The 21,098-nt window shown below is 44.0% G+C and overlaps 1 protein-coding gene across 3 annotated transcripts in view; it reads left to right on the top strand.

Annotated features, from left to right (window-relative positions):
• hacl1 (2-hydroxyacyl-CoA lyase 1) overlaps nucleotides 1-21,098 on the top strand; it is a 92,988-nt gene that overhangs the window by 1,013 nt on the left and 70,877 nt on the right. For 2 of the 3 annotated variants that reach the window (XM_048560021.2, XM_048560028.2), the window contains exons 2-5: nucleotides 1,896-2,000; nucleotides 2,099-2,139; nucleotides 2,257-2,337; nucleotides 7,908-7,980. In XM_048560021.2, the coding sequence (XP_048415978.1) occupies nucleotides 1,896-2,000; nucleotides 2,099-2,139; nucleotides 2,257-2,337; nucleotides 7,908-7,980 (300 nt within the window). The remainder of the gene's footprint in view (nucleotides 1-1,895; nucleotides 2,001-2,098; nucleotides 2,140-2,256; nucleotides 2,338-7,907; nucleotides 7,981-21,098) is intronic. The other variant, XM_048560037.2, reaches the window with a different exon arrangement.

Raw genomic sequence — 21,098 nt, 5'->3', positions numbered from 1 at the left:
TCCAAGGTTTAATAGATTCAAGGGAGGTGTTGAGCAGATAATATATGAAGTCCCATGTGGCCAATTTGAGGCCAGAAGGTCCTTATTCCTACCCCTCTCAGCATTTCACCCAAATCGGGGGCAGGCAAATAACACTTGTGCCATACAAATGCCAGGCAGTGGCCATCTCCATTAAGTCTAACCACTGCCTTGACATTCAATCATATTATCATCACTCAATTCTTCACTATCGACATCCTGGGGATTACCATTGACCAGAAACTGAACTGGACTTGCCATTTAAATACTGTGGCTACAAGATCAGGTTAGAGGCTAGAAATAATGAAGTGCGTTTCTCACCTCCTGGCTCCTCAAAGCCTGTCCACCACTTACAAGGCACAAGTCAGGAGTGTGATGGAATGCTCCCCACTTGCCTGGATGAGTGCAGCACCAGCAACACTCAGGAAGCTTGACACTGTCCAGGACAAAGCAGCCTGCTTGAGTGGCACTACATTCACAGACATTCAGTCATTCGAAAAATCAATGCTCAGTAGCAGTAGTGTGCATTATCTACAAGGTGTACTATGCAAGTTTACGAATGATCCCCAGACAGCACCTTCCAAATCCATGACCACTTCCATCTACAAGGACAGGGGCAGCAGACACATGGGAACACCAACAACTGAAAGTTTCCCTCTAAGCAACTCAGATTCCTGGAATTCCCTTTGTGATAAGGATCTACCCATAGCAGGTGGACTGCAGCGGTTCAAGAAAGCAGCTTACCACACCTTCTCAAGGGTGATTGGGGTGATTAATAAGTGCTGGCCAGCCAGTGATGCCAATCTCCTATCAGTGAATGAAAAGAACTGCCATGTGGGAAATCCTCAAGCTTTAGCTCTTAGGTCAAGGCTTCTTTTCATGAGAACATTAAATGTCAAGAGGGAACCTGTCCAGAGTTACGAGTTTTAAATGAAGTCATTTTGGGAAAACAGTATCTGTTGGTTTGGTGAGTTAGTATCCAGAGGATATAAATTGAAGAACACGACCAAAAATACAAAAGGAAAGATTTGGAATAGATCTGTTATGATGTGGAAAGATCAGAAAGCTTAATCTACATCAGAAATTTTAAAAGGAATTGGCATAAATAAAACAACTACAACATTTTGTGCATGTGGGGAAAGGGCAGGGAATGAGAACAAATGGATAGCCTCGTATATTTTAACTGGTGTTTAGTATTGGGCAGTATGGTGGCTCAGTGGTTAGCACTGCTGCCTCAGTGCCAGGAGCCTGGGTTTGATTCCAGGCTTGGGTCACTGTCTGTGTGGAGTTTGCACATTCATCCCGTGTCTGTGTGGGTTTCCTCCGGGTGCTCCAGTTTCCTCCCACAGGCCAAAGATGTACAGGTTAGGTGGATTAGCCATGGTAAATAAGGGATAGGCTGAGGGAGATGGGTCAGTGTGGGATGCTGTTTGGAGGGTCAGCGCAGACTCAGTGGGTCTAGTGGCCTCTTTCCACACTGCTGGGATTCTTTGACTTCATGGCTGTCATTTTGTAGAATGGTCGATGAAAAGTGTTAGAACAATTTAAGAGAAAGCATTTGAGATACATAGTGAGCTGCACTTCAGTTATTGTTTAAATAAAAATCTTCCAACTTTGATAACCCTTAGTACTGCTACTAAGAAAGACCACTCAGCCTTTAGAATGTGACCAAACGTATTACAAGGTTTCCCCTCTGGAGTTATGAATTACTCAGATTCTCTGTATCTTGAATGTTTGCAACACATTCTTGTAGAATACCAGAAAATCTTCTAAGATTATGCTAGTGATCTGAACAGACTATTTCTTGCTAACTTCACGCGAAAAATGTCCAATAAGCTCAATGCAACCTGAAAGCCACCTTTGATAATTTTTTGCAGAATCTTCGGTATATGTTTGGGATTGTTGGTATTCCGGTGATAGAAATAGCCATGGCAGCCCAAGCTGCTGGGATTAAGTATATTGGGATGAGAAATGAGCAATCTGTAAGTAATATTCTCTGTATTTTCTGTCTCTTCTTTGTACAGTGTACTCAAAAACTTTGATCAATATTTTACTGATCTCATGTTTGCTGTTTAAACAGGCTTGTTATGCAGCGTCTGTAGTAGGATATTTAACTGGAAGGTTAGTCTCTGAAAATGTAGTTGCCTTTTAATTTCATGGCTTTGCCACTAGTATTAATTTAATTGTACTTTATCTGTGTGTCTGGAATTTAAATATGACTGTTTTTCTTCTTTTCAGGCCAGGAATTTGCCTTACTGTCTCTGGCCCAGGTCTCTTACATGCATTGGGAGGAATGGCAAATGCAAACATGAACTGTTGGTAAGTTCTGTCAACTATTACAGTTTGTATTTTTTTGTTCCGATTTGCCAAAGATGCAGGTATAAGCGTAACAGTTCTAGGAAGTCATCTTGCACGTATTTATTTAAACTGATAACTGTTGTGGCCATGACGGAGACTTGGATAACGCAGGGGCGGGAATGGTTGTTGGACGGACTGGGGTTTACATGTTTCAAAAGAAGCATGGAGGGAGATAAAAGAGGTGGGGGAGTGGCATCGCTAATCAATGATGGTACCACAGCTGCAGAAGGGGAAGTTGTTGAGGAGGGTTTCTTCACTGAGTCAGTATGGGTGAAAGTCAGAAACAGGAAAGGAGCAGTCATTTTATTGGGAGTTTTCTATAGACCTCCCAATAACACTGAGGAACAGATCGGGATTCGCAGATTTTGGAAAGGTGCAGAAGTAATAGGGTTGTTGCCAAGGGTGACTTCAACTTCCCTAATATAGACTGAAACCTCCGAAGTGCAAATAGTTTGGATGGAGCAGACTTCGTCAGGTGTGTCCAGGAAGGATTTCTGAATCAATATGTAGACAGGCCAACTAGAGGGGAGGCCATATTAGGTTTGGTGCTTGGCAACGAACCAGGCCAGGTGTCAGATCTCTCAGTGAGCGACCACTTCAGTGATAGTGATCACAACGCCCTGAGATTTATTATAGTCATGGAGAGGGATAGGAGCAGATAGTATGGGAAAGTATTTAATTGGGGGAAGGGGAATTACAATGCTGTTCGGCAAGAACTGCGGAGCATAAATTAGGAACAGACGTTCTCAGGGAAATGCACAACAGAAATGTGGAAGTCGTTTAGGGAGCATTTGCTACGAGTACTAGATTGGTATGTCCCACTGAGGCAAGGAAGGAATGGTAATGTGAAGGAACATTGGATGACAAGACATGTGGAACATCTCTTCAAGAGGAAGAAGGAAGCTTACTTAAGGTTGTGGAAGCAAGGATCTAGATGGCTACAAGGTAGCCAGGAAGGAACTGAAGAATGGACTTAGGAGAACCAGAAGGGGATATGAAAAAGCCTTGGTGGGTAGGATTAATGAAGACCCCAAGGCATTCTGTACTTATGTGAGGAGCAAGAGAGTGGCTAGAGTGAGGGTAGGGCCGATCAGGGATATTGGAGGGAACTTGTCCATGGAGTCGGAGGAGGTAGGGCAGGTCCTTAATGAATACCTCGCTTCAGCATTCACAAGTGAGAAGGACCTTGGCATTTGTGAGGACAGCGTGGAACAAGCTGATATGCTCGAACAGGTTGATGTTAGGAAGGAGTGCTAGAAATTTTGAAAAAAAAAGAGGATCGATAAGTACCCTGGGCCAGACAGGATATACGCAAGGTTCCTATGGGATGTGAGGGAAGAGATTGCTGCGCCTTTGGCGATGATCTTTGTATCCTCACTGTTGATAGGAGTAGTACCAGAAGATTTGGAGGATGCCAAATGTTATTCCCTTGCTCAGGAAAGGGAATAGGGGTAATCCTGGACCAGTCAGTTTTACTTCTATGGTGGGCAAATTATTGGAGAGGATTCCGAGGGATAGTATTTATGATTATTTGGAAAAGCACAGAAGTAGTCAGCATGGCTTTGTGAGGGGCAGGTCATGCCTCATGAGCTTCATTGAATTCTTTGTGGATGTGACAAAACACATTGATGAAGGTCAAGCGGTGGATGTGGTGTATATGGATTTTAGCAAGGCATTTGATAAGGTTCCCCATAGTAGGCTCATTCAGAAAGTAAGGACACATGGACTTCAGGGAAATTTGGCTGTCTGGGTAGTTTGATCTTAGTAGAATAATAGGTTGGTACAATATTGTGGGTCGAAGGGCCTGTACTATGCTGTACTGTTCTATGTTCTGTACATTTAAAGGCATAGTATAAAACATCAGTTGCCATTAGGCATTGTCCAGGATAATTATACATGGACCACTAAGTGACCTTGGGGGCTGCATTGTCTCTGTGATTCATTTCCATCCGGACAGTGCGTTATCAGTTGAGCAGTTTTGGGATGGATGCATGGTATGATAACCTCTATAGAGCCCATGGCAAAAAATAAAGCAGACCCAAGGAGACCTCTCATGGCACAACGGTGGTGTCTCAATCACTGGACCAGGAGGCCGAGGTTCAAGTCCCACCTGCTCCAGAGGTGTATCGTAACATCTCTGTACAGGTATTTGGGAAAAATCATAAAGCAGATCCAGGTTGGTTCGTGTGGCACAGTCGTATGACCCTACCTTTGAGACTGGAGGCCAAAGTTCAAGTCTCACCTGTTCCAGAGGTGTGTTGTAACACCTCTGAATGGTTTCGTTGGGGGAAAAAAAACAGACCCAGAGAGAACTGTCGATTCAGGGCTGGGACTAACCAGAAGAAGTGGCTCTATTTTGGTGTTCAACAATGAACAATGTTTCTTTCTCATCAGGTTTCCTGAGTTAGTACAGGTGGAAAACTTCTTTATCTTATAAAAATTTATTTTTGTATAAAAGATCCTTTACGGATATTACAACGGAAACGTTCCGTTTTGTTGGTTAGTGTTGTAGGGTCAACCAGGTTGACTTCATAGAATATGAGTTCCCTGATTGGGGCTGTTAACCTGGTCCAATCAGAGACAGCGGAATAACAGGAGTTACAGAGGATTTGTTCACCCTGAGAACTGGTTCTGAGCAAGCTGGACCAGTGTCAGGGACTCACCTTACATAAATAAATGGTGACTTGGTGACAGGATACCGGCATCTGTGGGGTTATTTCAAGTATCCCCAGGAAGAGGTGTGCATCTCATCTTCAAGAACATATGTTTTCCAAAGGGCTGGGGAGAGTGAACAATTGAGAGAAGAAAGGGTTGTTGGCAATGTGCAGGAGACCAATGAAGACCATTTATTAATAAGACCATAAGAAATAGGAGAAGGCTATTAGGCCTTTGGAGCCTGGTCCATGATTCAATAGGATCATGGCTGATCCAACATCCCTTATATTCATTTTCATACCCTTTCCCCATAAACCTTGACTGCTGTACTATTCAAGTATCTTATCTATTTCAGCCTTATATATACACAAGGACTTTGCCCCACAGCCCTCTGTGGCAAGGAGTTCCAGAGATTCAACCCTTGAGAGAAGAAATCCGTCTTTATCTCAGTCTTAAATTGGTGCCTCTTTATTCTGAGACTATGCTTCTGGCCCTAGACTCTTCCAAGAGGTTAGACACCAACTCAGCATTTATCCTGTCAGTAAACCTTTCAGCATAGAACGCAGTTGTTTAGTCCGTTCTGCCTGTGCTGACTCTGATAGATTTGACCAATACCCTGCTCTTTTGCCATCAACTTCAACTTTTGACCGCTGCAAGTGTTTTTTTATGAAAATTCAATTTTCAAAGTTTAGAATGACAACGACTTATGTCATTAAACACCTTAAACTCAATTAATATATCGCAAAACATTTTACAGAAGTGCTGTAATACAAAGTAGGATACCAAATTAGACAAAGCGATATGAGGTAAAAGATCCAAAATCTGATCACAGATGTAGTTATGGGAGCATTTGTATGTGCATTTCTGGGCAGGAGTTGGCCATTCAGTTCCTCAAGCTTGCTCTGCATTTCAGTTATAACATGGTGTAGGGCTGGATGAACACAGCAGGCCACTCAGCATCATAGGAGCAGGAAAGCTGATGTTTCAGGCCTAGGGGGTCTAGGCCCGAAACATCAGCTTTCCTGTTGCTATGATGCTGCTTGGCCTGCTGTGTTCATCCAGCTATACACTTTGGTATCTCAGATTCTCCAACATCTGCTGTTCCTACTGTCCCAGCATTTCACTTGATCTGATTATGACCGTATCTCTACTTTCCCGTCTAGCCTGGTAATTTTTGACTCTGTTTTTCGTAGAGAAACAACTACCTTTGCCTTTAAAAAAATTCAAGGACTCTGCCATCACTGCTGTCTGGGGAAGCAAGTTCCAGTAACTCATGACCCTGAGAATAAAGAATTGTTGTCTGAATCCGAAATGAGAAATCCCTCATTTGTCAAATGTGTCCCCCTAGTTTTAGTCTCTCGCGCAATGGGAAACATCTTTTCAGCATTCAGCCTGTCAAACCCTCTCAGGGCCTGAAGGCTCAGATTTTCCACTGCCCAGATGATGGTTATTCCAATGAAGATGGGAGTAGCTCATTGAAGGAATCGCCAGGGAAATTGCATTTAACACTGGGCATTTCTGCTTAACCTGGTACCCTCTGAAAGTCTCCATTTGGATAGTTCCAAAGAAACTAAATTAAATATTTACTCAGGTAAAATTAAACCAGTAAATACTTTGTCTAACTCCTGAGACGCTATTAAACAGAAATCAGAGTTACGTCATACTGCCTCCCACTGACATATCCTGAGGAGATTTACATCCTCCACAGATGATGCCCCAACCCTTACTGCACTCTGGGACCTGGCTGCCCACTTGCTGTATTTTGCCCACACTCCCCTTCCCTTGCCCACACGCCACACTCCCACTTCCTCACTGCTCGACACAGCCTCCCCTTTCCCCTGCTTTGCGACTGAACACCCTTGCCTCAGTTGACCCCTCCCGCCCTGAGCTTACCATTTCACTGGACCAGATACCATGTGACTGCCCCTTTGCCACTAAACCCCTCTGAAATCAGGTCTATCTCTCTGTTTCCTGTCTCCAGTGGCGAACTCTGGCTCCAGGGTTTGCTGTCGGTTTCAGTGACAAATGAGGACAAACAGAAAAGCTTTGCTGACATCATCATTGCAAAATAGTGTCCAACACGGTAACTGAAACAAATAAATATGACTGAGTTCAATAAACTTTCTTTTAAAAGAGGCCTGCACCAGGGATCTGGTGAAGTATGAGTCTCTTTTAGATGTTTATTTTAAAATAAGTTAAATAGTATACCGTGATTTTATTTTGAATTTGGTGACTAACTTTGATCTGCATTAAATCTCATTGAATAATTTAAATTGTGTAGCTAGGTCTGCTGTGCCTCTCAAATCATTGCATTATTTTAAAGTCGATTATATTCACCAGGTTAAATTTTTCTCAGTGTAAGCCAATCGCCAAATTGCTAATGGAACATCAGTTCATGATTTTGGCATTTACCTTTCATTGGAAGTAATGTCTGTACCTGAAAACTCATTGCTTTTTGTTTTTTTTCCATTGCTGAAAGACCTACCTGATATTCTTGCAATTTTTACAGCGTGCACAGTACTGCAGTTCTATTAACATTGTAGATAGATGAAATTCACCATTATAATTGAACATTTTAGCTGAGTGATGAATAGAAGGGATATATTCTCACATCAGTGTAGCTTAGCTCAATACTCGCTCTCGTTACCAGCTGTATAATGGTTGAATCAGGCTTCATCTACACTTAAGTTTTGTATAATTATGCATTTTAATTTGAAGAACTTGCATGTGAAGTTGAGATGATTGATGTATTGATGTCGAGTGCTCTAAGGTCGCTAAACATCAAACTTTGCGAAGATTAACAATTTCAAATGCATTGCAATTTGCTGGGTTTATATGAAAAACCATTGAATTAAAAACTATGCTATTTCTTTCAGGCCTGTAGTTGTCCTTGCAGGATCCTCTGACCGAAATCAGGAAACAATGGGTGCATTTCAGGAATTTCCACAGGTTGGTTGGACTCAAAACTCATCTGTTTGGGTGGAGGCATTGTAGTGAATGAGTGAAAGCTTCAACTAGTTAACATTATTGCTATCGCCTGGATTTCAGCCTGCGCTTCAGGTTTAAGATAGACTGCCAGATAAGGTTAGTTTAAAATATTGGCAGTGGATCCAATATTATCCTAAATTCTGACACTTGCAAAACCTGCTGGATGCTTTATGCTTGAAATTCTTAGCAACGCTACGCAAAGAAAATAAGTGATTCAATCTAACAGTCGTGGTATCATAATGCAAGTTTGACTGCCAAGTTTGGGGGTTGTTCATTGTAATTATTTTCTTCAAATAATCAATTACCAATCATCTAAACTTTGGCTGTGCTGTTTTTCAGCCTATCTTAAATTAAAAGATTATGTAGGTGGCTCATTGTTTCTGAATATTCCATCCCTTTTAATGAAAACAGTGAAATCACAAGGTTTGAGTCAGAGGGATTACCTTTAATTACAAAGTACCTCAACTGGTAATCTTCTTAAATGCTCCAAATGTACTTATTGACCCCTTTTTCTTGAGAAATGGCATCCATGTGAGCGTTTATGGATGGCACATTCTAACAGAAATTGTGGTGTCATTGTGGGAATAGTAAATTGTGGCACACAGCCAATATACCGGAACCAAGAGGTTATGCTGCAGCTGTACAAAACTCTGGTGCGGCCGCACTTGGAGTATTGCGTACAGTTCTCGTCAGCGCATTGTAAGAAGGATGTGGAAGCTTTAGAAAGGGTGCAGAGGAGATTTACTAGGATATTGCCTGGTATGGAGGGAAGGTCTTATGAGGAAAGGCTGAGGGACTTGAGGCTGTTTTCATTAGAGAGAAAAAGGTTCAGAGGTGACTTAATTGAAACATATAAAATAATCAGAAGGGTGGATAGGGAGAGCCTTTTTCCTAGGATGGTGACGGCGTGCACGAGGGGGCATAGCTTTAAATTGAGGGGTGAAAGATATAGGACAGATGTCAGAGGTAGTTTCTTTACTCAGTGAGTAGTAAGGGAATGGAACGCTTTGCCTGCAACAGTAGTAGATTCGCCAACTTTAGGTACATTTAAGTCATCATTGGACAAGCATATGGACGTACATGGAATGGTATAGGTTAGATGGGCTTGAGATCGGTATGACAGGTCGGCGCAACATCGAGGGCCGAAGGGCCTGTACTGTGCTGTTATGTTCTATGTTCTATGTTCTATACAGTCGCCATCTTATGACATATATTAGGCCATATTTCTAGGAGCAGGTGGGAGGAGAGGAACAGGTTGGAATTGGCTGGCCAAACAACCTGTTTGCTTCCAAATGTGAAGAGAGAGATAACGAAAGACAGTTCTTAAAATAAGTTCTTCTTTACCTGCCCCCAGAAAAAAAACACTTGGGATGGAATCATGTAGGAGTCTCAGTGATGTGGGCTACAACATGATTTGAATGAGAAGTCTGGCATTTCAATGTCAAACATCTCACAACCTCACACCATCTTTTAGGTATTTTTATTCAGCCTGTTTAGACCTACTTCTGGAGCAGGCAGGACTTGAACCCAGGCCTTCTGGCTCAAATGTAGAGACAGTAACACTGCACCACAAGAGCCCTTTTTGCCATCTTTAATGCTTTTGCTGACTGGTGAGTTTTTCGCAATGCAGAAGGAGGTTGCTAATTATGAGGGATTATTACTTGTTGAACACCTTGTTAACACCCAACTCATCTCATTAATATTCAGCTTTCATCTTAGCAAACCAAGCAAGCTTGATGCCAACAAATTTCAACATGGAAATCAGAGTGGATTCTTGGTGACTTCAGATTGTTGCATGCTCCTCTATGTTGGACACTAATGCCCTGCATCGATGAATTATGCCTTCCTTACTTCTGTGTTTTGTATCACATTCACTTTTTTCTAATCTAATGGAACTTGCCCTAACTCTAGGAAATTTTCGTAAAATATAGCAGGTGAAGATAAAGTCATCGTTGTCCCATTGGGCTGCTCTCTCGTTTGAGAGAGATGACTGGTGGTGTGTTTAGCCTGAGATCACCACATTTTCATGGTTCTTCTGAGGGAATATAAACAGTTAGGGGCAATATTAAGAAACCAAACCAAAGAGGTAATAATCTTCGATTACTACCTGAGCAACAAACAATTTGTCACAGGGTCAACAAAATTAAGGAGATAAATGCATGCTTCACAGGTTGGTGTGGGAGAAACAGGCTTGAATTCATAGAACATTGACCCTGGTACTCGGTTTTTATGCTGTCCCTGACTTACCCTTGTCAGCCATGGTTGCCGCCTCGTCCATTTCTTCTGTTTCTTCATTAGGATGAATTTCTGCTGTGTCTCCTGAATTAGCCCTCGAAATCTTGCCAGAGCTACTTGAATGTCATTCATGCTAGGTTCCCCTGCCAATCAATTCTGGCCAGCTCCTCCCTCACATCGTTGTAGTTACCTTTACCCAACTATAATACCGTTAGATCTGACTTCAGCTTCTCCCTCTCAAACTGCAGGGTGAATTCTATCATATTATGTTCACTGTCCCTACAGGTTCCTTCACCTTAATCTCCCTAATCAAGTCTGCATCATTACACATCACCAAATCCAGAATTACCCCTTCCTAAGTGGGCTGTACCATTAGCCTGTCCACTAAAACATCTCATACTCATTCCACAGATTCCTTTTCTTGGGATTTGTGACTAACCAGACTTTCTTAGACCACCTGCATGTTGAACCCCCCGATTATTGTAATAGTGCTTTTCTTAGATACCTTTTCTATCTCCTGAAGTATACTGCTGAGGTTGTATAAGGCTCTGGTCAGACTTCATTTGGAATATTGTGAGAATTTCTGGGGGTCTATACGAGGTTTACAAGAACGAACCCAGGGATGAAGGGCTTGTTATTTCAGGAACAGTTCATGATTCACATTCAGTGCTCAGTGGAGTTTAGAAGGATGAGGGAAAAGTCTCATTGAAACTTACACAATACTGAGAGGCCTGGAGAGAGTAGATGTGGAGAAGATGTTTCCACTAGTAGGGGAGACTGGGACCTGAAGTCACAGCTTCAGAGTGAAGGGGCAACCCTTTGGAACTGAGTTGAGGAGGAATTTCTTCAGCCAGAGGCTGGAGATTCTGTAAAATTCATTGCTACAGGAGGCTGTGGAGGGCAAGTCATTGAGTGTTTTTAAGGCAGAGATAGACAGGTTCTTGATAGGTAAAAGGTCAAGTGTTCAGGGAGAAGGCCGGAGAATACATGTGACTTAATAAAGTGTGGAGCTGGATGAACACAGCAGGCCAAGCAGCATCTTCGGGCCTATCCAGCTGTTTATCCAACTCTACACTTTATTATCTCGGATTCTCCAGCATCTGCAGCTCCCATTATCTCTGAATACATGTGACTGCCTCCTGAAACACAGCAGTCAGGTAACTTGAGCATCTGCACTCTGTACAAGACAAACGACTACATCTTCATATTACCTAGATACCTAAGATACTTGACCAGAGCAATGTGTCCGGGAGCCAATCAAGGAGCAACCTATCTTAAATCTGATAATGGGTAATGACGCAGGTTTAATAAATGACCTCCAAGTAAAATATTACCTAGGAAGTAGTGATCATAACGTGATAAAACTTAATAGTCAGCTTGAGTGTGATAAACTTGGGCCAGAAACAACTGTGTTTAACTTAATGAGAGGGCACTGCAATCAAATGAGGATAAGGTTAGCTAACGTGAACTAAGTTCATCGATGAGCAGAAATGACAGAAAGCAAACAGTGGTAGACACTTAAGGAAATATTTTTACTCAATACATGTGACTGCCTCCTGAAACACAGCAGCCAGGTAACTTGAACATATGCACTCTGTACAAGACAAAATACTACACCTTCATATTACTTAGATACCTAAGATACTTGACTAGAGCAATGTGTCCAGGATCCAATCAAGGAGCAACCTATCTTAAATCTGATAATGGGTAATGAGGCAGGTTTAATAAATGTTAAATTCATCCCAGCAAAGGTGAAAGTTCTAAGAGAGGGATAAGCAAACCATGGCTAATCAAGGAAGTTAAGAAGAATAGTAAATTGAAAGAAAAAGCATATAAGGAAGCAAAAATCACTGATAGCCCCAAAACCTGAGATAAATTCAGAATCTGGCAAAGGAGAATAAAAGTCTAATAAAGATATAAAAACTAAATGATGAGGACAAGCTAGTGAGAAATATAAAAACTGACAATAAGAGCTTCTTTTAATATATAAAAAGGAAGAGAGGGGTCAAAGTGAACATAGACCCTTAGAAAGTGAATGGACGATGGGCTTGGGGAACAATGGAATGGCAAAGGAGCTAAACAGATAGTTTGCATCAGTCTTTAGTGCAGAAGAACATCCTGTTATTACTAAAGAATACAGAGGAGGAATTAAGTACCATCACTAGAGAAATTTTATTAGATAAACCAATGGGGTTAAAGGCAGATGGGACCCCTAGCCCTGATGGCTTGAATCCTAGGATCCTAAAAGAGGCACCTACAGAGAGAGTGAATGCATCAATCGTAATTTTCCAAAAATCCTTGGATTCTGGGGATGAGCCAGGGGATTGGAAACCTGCCAGTGTGACATCCTCGTTCAAAAAGGGAGGGAGTCAGAAAGCAGGTAACTATAGGCTGATTAGGCTAACAGTTCCTGTTGGAAAAGTATTGGAATTAATTACTAAGGAAGTAATAGCAGAACATTTGGAAAATTTTCGAATCAAGCAGAGTCAGCATGGTTTCAGGAAAGGGAAATCATGTGTGACCAATTTAATTGAGTTTTTTGAGGAAATCTCAACTGGAGTGAGGTAGTGAGAGTAGTTTTGGTCCCCTTATTTAAGAAAATACGTTATTACATTAGAAGAAGCTCAGAGAAGGTTCACGAGGATGATCCCCAGTATGGAGGGATTGTGTTATGAACAAAGATTAAGCAAGTTGGGACTTTACTCACGAGAATGTAGAATAATGAGAGGTGATCTCATTGAAGCATGTAAGATTCTTAAGACAGTCAACAAGGTAAATACTGATAGGATGTTTCCCCCCATGGGAGAGTCTAGGAGCAGACAGCACAGTCTCACAATAAAGTGGAACCAATTTAAGACTGAGATGAGGAGGAATTTCTTCTTTCAGACGGTTGAGAGTCTTTTAAACGCCTTCCTACAAAGTGCAGTGAGGACAGAATCCCTGTGTATATTTCAGGCTGCGATAGGTAGATTCTTGATCAGTCAGGGAATCAAAGGTGACAGGAAAACGCAGTAAAGTGGATATGAACGTTGGATTAGCCATGATCTTACTGATTGGTGGATCAGGCTCAAGCGGCCAAATAGTCTATGCCAATCTATCTTATTTTGTGTGATCTTCATGACGACTTCAACAGGAATTGAACGCTTGCTATTTGTATCAGTCTGCCGTCCTGCTAACTGAGTTAATGAACTGTTCGAGTGTGAACTGTCCACTTCTTTTAAGGTGAATCATGGATGAATCTTTAGGATGAATTCCATCAGGGCCTAGGGACTCGTCAGCTTGCAGCTCCAACAGTTTGCTCAGTACAAACGTACCTGGTGATGGTAATATTTTGATTTCCTCCCTCCCTTTTGTTTCCATTTTGCAGCTGTTTATTTCCTTGATAGTGACAGCAGATGGGTAGGTGATGGCCTGGTGGTTTTATCGCTAGATTATTAATTCTGAGACGCAGATAATGTTCTGGGGATCCTGGATTGAATCCTGCCAGGGGAAAAAGTGTCTCAAAGTAAGGGTCTACTGATGACCGTGAAATCATTGTTGATTGTTGGAGAAACCCATCTGGTTCACTAATGTCCTTCAGTGAAGGAAAATCTGCCTCCCTTAGCTGACCTGGCCTACATGTGACTCCAGAGCCACAGCAATGTTGTTGACTCTCAGTTGCCCTCTGAAATGGTCTAACAAGCTATTCAGTTGTACCAATCACTACAAAGCGTCAAAGAAATGTGAAGGTTTTGTGGATTGGCCATGCTAAATTGCCTGTAGTGTTCAGGGAAGTGTAGATTAGAAGGATGGGTCTGGGTGGGATGCTCCGAGGATTGGTGTGGACTTGTTGGGCTGAGGGCCTGTTTCCACACTGTAGGGATTCTATGAATCTATGAGTCTATGAAATGAAACTGATGGATCACCTGGCACCTAGGCACCGGAAGGGCCAATGGCAGAAGCAGCCCCGTCGACCCTGCACAGTCCTCCTCACGAACATCTGAGGCGCTAGTGCCAAAATTGGGAGACCTGTCTCATAGACTAGTCGAGCAACAGCCTGACATAGACATACTCACAGAATCATGCATTACAGACAATGTCCCAGACACCACCATTACCATCCCTGGCCATGTCCTGTCCCACCGGCAGAACAGACCCAGCAGAGGGGGCGGCACAGTGATATACAGTCTGGAGGGAGTTCTTCTAGGGGTCCTCAACATTAACTCTCAATCCCATGAAGTCTCATGGCTTCAGGTTAAACATGAGCAAGGAAACTCCTGCTGATTACCACATACTGTCTCCTCTCAGCTGATGAATCAGTACTCCTCCCTGTTGAACAACACTTAAAGGAAGCACTGAGGATGGCAAGGGCACAAAATGAACCCTGGGTGGGAGATTTCAGTGTCCACCACCAAGAGTGGCTCGGCAACAGTACTACTGATCAAGCTGGTCGGGTCCGAAAAGGCATTGCTGCTAGACTGGGTCTGCAGCAGGTGGTGAGGGAACCATCAAGAGGGAAAAACATACTTGACCTCATCCTTTGTAACCTGCCAGCTGCAGATGCATCCGTCCATGACAGTATCGGTAAGAGTGACCATTGCACAGTCCTTGTGGAGACAAAGTCCCGCTTTCACATTGAGAATAACATCTATCATGTTGTATGGCACTATTACCATATTAAATGGGACGGATTTGGAACAGATCTAGCAACTCAAGGCTGGGCATCCATGAGGCGCTGTAGGCCATCAGCAGCAACAGAACTGTACGCCAGTACAATCTGTAACCTTATGGCTTGGCATATCCCCCACTCAACCATTACCCTCAAGCCAGGGGATCAACCCTGGTTCAATGGAGAGTGAAGGAGGGCATGCCAGGAGCAGCACCAGGCATATCTGAAGATGAGGTGTCAACCTGGTGAAGCCACCAAACAGCGAAAACAGCAAGGGATAGACAGAATTAAGTGATCCCACAACCAACAGATCAGATCTAAGCTCTGCAAACCTGCCACATCCAGTTGTGAGTGGTGGTGGACCATTAAACATCTCGCTGGAGGAGGAGGCTCCACAAATAGCCCCATCCTCGATGATGGAAGAGCCCAGCACATCAGTGCAGAAGATAAGGCTGAAGCATTCACAGGAACTTTCAGCCAGAAGTGCCGAGTGGATGATGCATCTTGGCCTCCTCCAGTGGTCCCCAGCATTACAGATACCAGTCTTCAGCCAATTCAATTCATTCCACGTAATATCAAGAAACAATTGGAGGTACTGGATACTGCAAAGGCTACCGGCCCTGACAACATTCTGGCAATAGTACTGAAGTCTTGTGCTCCAGAACGTGCCGCTCCCCTAGCCAAGCTGTTCCAATACAATTACAACAGTGGCATCTACTCGACAATGTGGAAAATTGCCCAAGTATGCCCTGTACACAAAAAGCAGGACAAATCCAACTAAACCAATTACTGCCCCATCAGTCTACCCTCGATCATCAGTAAAGTGATGGAAGGTGCCATCAACAGTGCTATCAGGTAGCACCTGTTTGACAATAAGCTGCGCAGTGATGCCCAGTTTGGGTTCCACCAGGGCCACTCAGGACCTGATCTCATTGCAGCCCTGGTTCAAACATGGACAAAAGAGCTGAATTCCAGAGGTGAGGTGAGAGTGGCAGCCCTTGACATCAAGGCTGCATTCAACCGAGTGTAGCATCAAGAAGTCCCAGCAAAACTGGAATCAGTGGGCAAACTCTGGTAGTTAGTGTCGTACCTCACACAAAAGAAGATGGTTGTAGCTGTAGAATGCCGTTAGCTTGGCAACAGGCCCTTCGGCCCAACAAGTCCACATTAATCCACAGACTATCCCACCCAGACACATTCCCCTGTAACCCACCTGATCTACACATCCCTGAAAACTACGGGAATTTAGCATGGCCAATCCACCTCGCCTGCACGTCTTTGGACTGTGGGAGGAAACCGGAGCACCTGAAGGAAACCCTCGCAAATACGGGGAGAATGTGTAAACTCCACACAGACAGTCGCCCGAGGCTGGAATTGAACCCAAGTTGTTGGTGTTATGAGTCAGCAGTGCTAACCATTGAGCCACCATGCCACCCATGTTATGGGAATTCCCTCCCTAATAGCATTGTGGGTCAACATACAGCAGGTGGACTGCAGCGGTTTAAGAAGGCAGCTCATCACGGCCTTCTCAAGGGCAACTGGAAAAGGGCAAGAAATGCTCGCCACATCCACATACCACAAAATAAATAAAATAAAATTTGTTCAATTCATCTGCCATCTCCTTAGTTTCCTTTACTGATCTGCAGGCTCAATTTCTATTGGACGATGCCCACTTTATTAACCCTTTTAAAACAAACCTATAGAACGATCTCCCACAGCTACCTAGAATACACCTCCTCCCACCCACCTTCCTGCAAAAATTCCATCCCCTATTCCCAATTCCTTCGCCTCCGCCGCATCTGCTCCCAGGATGAGGCATTCCACTCCCGCACATCCCAGATGTCCGTGTTCTTCAAGGACTGCAACTTCCTCCCCGCAATGGTCGAGAATGCCCTCAACCGTGTCTCCCGCAACACATCCCTCACACCCACCCCTGCAATAACCACCCGAAGAGAATCCCCCTAGTCCTCATACCACCCCACCAACCTCCGGATACAACGCATCATCCTCCGACACTTCCGCCATCTACAATCCGGCCCCACCACCCAAGACAATTTTCCATCCCCACCCTCGTCTGCCTTCCGGAGAGACCACTCTCTCCATGACTCCTTTGTCCGCTCCACACTCCCCTCCAACCCTACCACATCCGGCACTTTCCCCTACAACCGCAGGAAGTGCTACACTTGCCCCCACACCTCTTCCCTCACCCCCATCCCAGGCCCCAAGATGACATTCCATATTAAGCAGATGTTCACCTGCACATCTGCCAATGTGGTATACTGCATCCGCTGTACCCGGTGTGGCATCCTGTACATTGGGGAAACCAAGCGGAGGCTTGGGGACCGCTTTGCAGAACACCGCCGCTCAGTTCGCAATAAACAACTGCACCTCCCAGTCACGATCCATTTCAACTCCCCCTCCCATTCCTCAGACGATATATCCATCCTGGGCCTCCTGCAGTGCCACAATGATGCCACCCGAAGGTTGCAGGAACAGCAACTCATATTCCGCTTGGGAACCCTGCAGCCCAATGGTATCAATGTGGACTTCACAAGTTTCAAAATCTCCCCTCCCCCCACTGCATCCCAAAACCAGCCCAGCCCATCCCGTCCCCCGACTGCATCCCAAAACCAGCCCAGCTCGTCCCCGCCTCCCTAACCTGCTCTTACTCTCACCTATCCCCTCTTCCCACCTCAAGCTGCACCTCCATTTCCTACCTACTAACCTCATCCCGCTCGCTTGACCTGTCTGTCCTCTCCGGACTGACCTATCCCCTCCCTACCTGCCCACCTGTATTCTCCTCTCCACCTATCTTCTCCTCTATCCATCTTCGGTCCGCCTCCCCCTCTCTGCCTATTTATTCCAGAACCCTCTCCCCATCCCCCTCTCTGATGAAGGGTCTAGGCCCGAAACGTCAGCTTTTGTGCTCCTAAAATGCTGCTTGACCTGCTGTGTTCGTCCAGCTCCACACTTTGTTATCTACGGAAACTGTTTGTATCTGTATTTGTATTTCTGGATCGTTTTCTTTCATACTCAAATTTTTTACTATGTTATTCATTTTTTTGATCATTCTTTGCTTTTTTTAAATAAACTGCCCAATGTTTTGACCTGCTATCCATCTTTGCATAGTTATATGATTTATCTTTAAGTTTGGTACTGACATTAATTTCCTTAGTTAACTACAAATGGTGTGGCCTTCCCTTGGAATTTTTCTTTCCTGTTTGAATGTAATTATTGTATTAAGTATATTCTGAAATATCCCATTAAATGTCTGTCACTGCAACACTATTGATCTGCCCCTACTTTAGCTGCTCCTGTTTTCATGCCCTTATATTTGCTCTCATTTAAATTTAATGTATTGTTCTTGAGTCCACTCTTCTCTCCCTCAAACTGAAAATAAAATTCAAGCATATTATGATCTCCTGGGGTATACAGAATAAATATTAAACTCATTCTGCATTCTGTATTAAAGTCCATTGACCATATATTGTTAGTTCATTAAATTCACAATCAAATCTAAAACCCCTTTAGAGGAGGAAGTGCAAACCTGATGAATGCCTTTTGTATTTCTCCTTGCAGCTGTTGGAATGGGTTTCAAAGGATCAATGCAAAAACCAGCCGACGATAGATACTAGTAGATATGAGTAGAAGTTGCAAGGCTGAAATCAGTAGATATACAAGCCCTGATAATAAAATGTGAGGCTGGATGAACACAGCAGGCCAAGCAGCATCTCAGGAGCACAAAAGCTGACGTTTCGGGCCTAGACCCTTCATCAGAGAGGGGGATGGGGGGAGGGAACTGGAATAAATAGGGAGAGAGGGGGAGGCGGACCGAAGATGGAGAGTAAAGAAGATAGGTGGAGAGGGTGTAGGTGGGGAGGTAGGGAGGGGATAGTTCAGTCCAGGGAAGACGGACAGGTCAAGGAGGTGGGATGAGGTTAGTAGGTAGCTGGGGGTGCGGCTTGGGGTGGGAGGAAGGGATGGGTGAGAGGAAGAACCGGTTAGGGAGGCAGAGACAGGTTGGACTGGTTTTGGGATGCAGTGGGTGGGGGGGAAGAGCTGGGCTGGTTGTGTGGTGCAGTGGGGGGAGGGGATGAACTGGGCTGGTTGAGGGATGCAGTGGGGGAAGGGGAGATTTTGAAACTGGTGAAGTCCACATTGATACCATATGGCTGCAGGGTTCCCAAAGTTTCAAAACCAGTTTCAAAATCTCCCCTTCCCCCACTGCATCCCTCAACCAGCCCAGTTCATCCCCTCCCCCCACTGCACCACACAACCAGCCCAGCTCTTCCCCCCCACCCACTGCATCCCAAAACCAGTCCAACCTGTCTCTGCCTCCCTAACCGGTTCTTCCTCTCACCCATCCCTTCCTCCCACCCCAAGCCGCACCCCCAGCTACCTACTAACCTCATCCCACCTCCTTGACCTGTCCGTCTTCCCTGGACTGACCTATCCCCTCCCTACCTCCCCACCTACACCCTCTCCACCTATCTTCTTTACTCTCCATCTTCGGTCCGCCTCCCCCTCTCTCCCTATTTATTCCAGTTCCCTCCCCCCATCCCCCTCTCTGATGAAGGGTCTAGGCCCGAAACGTCAGCTTTTGTGCTCCTGAGATGCTGCTTGGCCTGCTGTGTTCATCCAGCCTCACATTTTATTATCTTGGAATCTCCAGCATCTGCAGTTCCCATTATCTCTGATATACAAGCCCTGTGGAGTCATCCTGTGGCATTACAGAGGAACTGCGTGCTGCCTGACTATTCAGAACCAAAACTACTGTGCTGGTTGATTCTAAACATTATAATGTAAGAGCCACCTTCAGGTGTACCAGATGTAGCAAGGAAATAAAATTTAAATACGGTAGAAAACCCAGTTTGTGCAAGTTTTTCAGTACATTTTGACATGAGATATTAGGATCTGTTAAAAACCTTTGGTATAAAGGTAATAAAAACTAAAAGATGTAAGGATAGAGCTGTTGTGGTTGTACCAGACCACAGGGCTTCTGTCTGTAATGAGAGAGAGAGAGAGAATTGCGGGAGGTTTAACCTGAGGACCATGTCTCAGATGAGAGGAGAGTGCTTCATAGTAACCTTAGCGAGTGTGAGAATTGAACCCATGCTGTTGGTGTAACTCTGCATTGTACGTCAGCTGTCCAGCTAACCAGCTGCCCCCAGCTCATACAGCCATGAAGCTGCATACTTAATGATCTGATGGATATTTGTAAAGTTGTTTTCCTTGGTTTTTGGACTCAATGATCAGTTACAATGGCAACAAAATTTTCTTTTATGTGTTATCAAAAGATGAACAGTCAGAGAAACACATTAAAACAGGTTCAAGCATAATAAAGATAACACAGTGGGGAGCTGGAGGAACACAGCAGGCCAGGCAGCATCAGAGGAGCAGGAAAATTGACATTTCGGATCGCGACCCTTCTTCAGAAATTCTTCAGATTTCTGAAGCAGGTCCAGACCCAAAACGTCAGCTTTCCTGCTCCCCTGATGCTGCCTGGCCTCCTGTGTTCCTCCAGCTACACACTGTGTTATCTCTGACTCCAGCATCAGCAGTTTTTACTGCCTCAAGCAGAATAGGATATGCTTGGCAATTGAGACAATGGTACAGGAATAAGGTATGAAGGCATGTAAGTGGTATTGCTCTTGAGAAAAATCACCAGCCTGTTGACATCAACTCCTTTCACCTCTGTAAACAGTAGCGATATCTTTCCTAAAATTATCCTGCAGATTATTCAATTTAAAAATTTCATAGATTTCTGCAAATGTTTTTCTTGTTCCTCCTCCTGTGTTTATCTCTGTGCGTATAATGCATGCTGTCTGCTATCAAAGCCTGCAGCACTGGTGCAAAACTATGTACTTTCGATACTGTTCAGACACTATCGTTCTTATGATTTTCTTCCCTATTAATTACTAAATGGTTGGTATTCTGCAGTTTCATTTCAAAATTCATACTCCTATGAAAGCAGTGATATAGATGTTCAGATTCTGAAGGTCAAAGCTTCTGAACTGTTAATGTACCTAACATAGTGGAAAAGTTGAGCAGTCAGTGTTCACCATTGTTAGCTTCTGCTACTGACTGCAACTTCAGAATTTAGTATGAGTGCAGATTAAAAGGAAAGCCCTGAACTTGAGCTCTGCACTGGTTGTTTTAGTGTCACTTTCCCTGAAGCATTCAATCATTGAAATCA

Source organism: Stegostoma tigrinum, chromosome 2, assembly GCF_030684315.1.
Source record: "Stegostoma tigrinum isolate sSteTig4 chromosome 2, sSteTig4.hap1, whole genome shotgun sequence".
In the NCBI taxonomy this organism is placed as follows: domain Eukaryota; kingdom Metazoa; phylum Chordata; class Chondrichthyes; order Orectolobiformes; family Stegostomatidae; genus Stegostoma; species Stegostoma tigrinum.
Note: the sequence above shows the minus strand (reverse complement) of the source record. Positions and strands in the feature narration are given on the sequence as shown.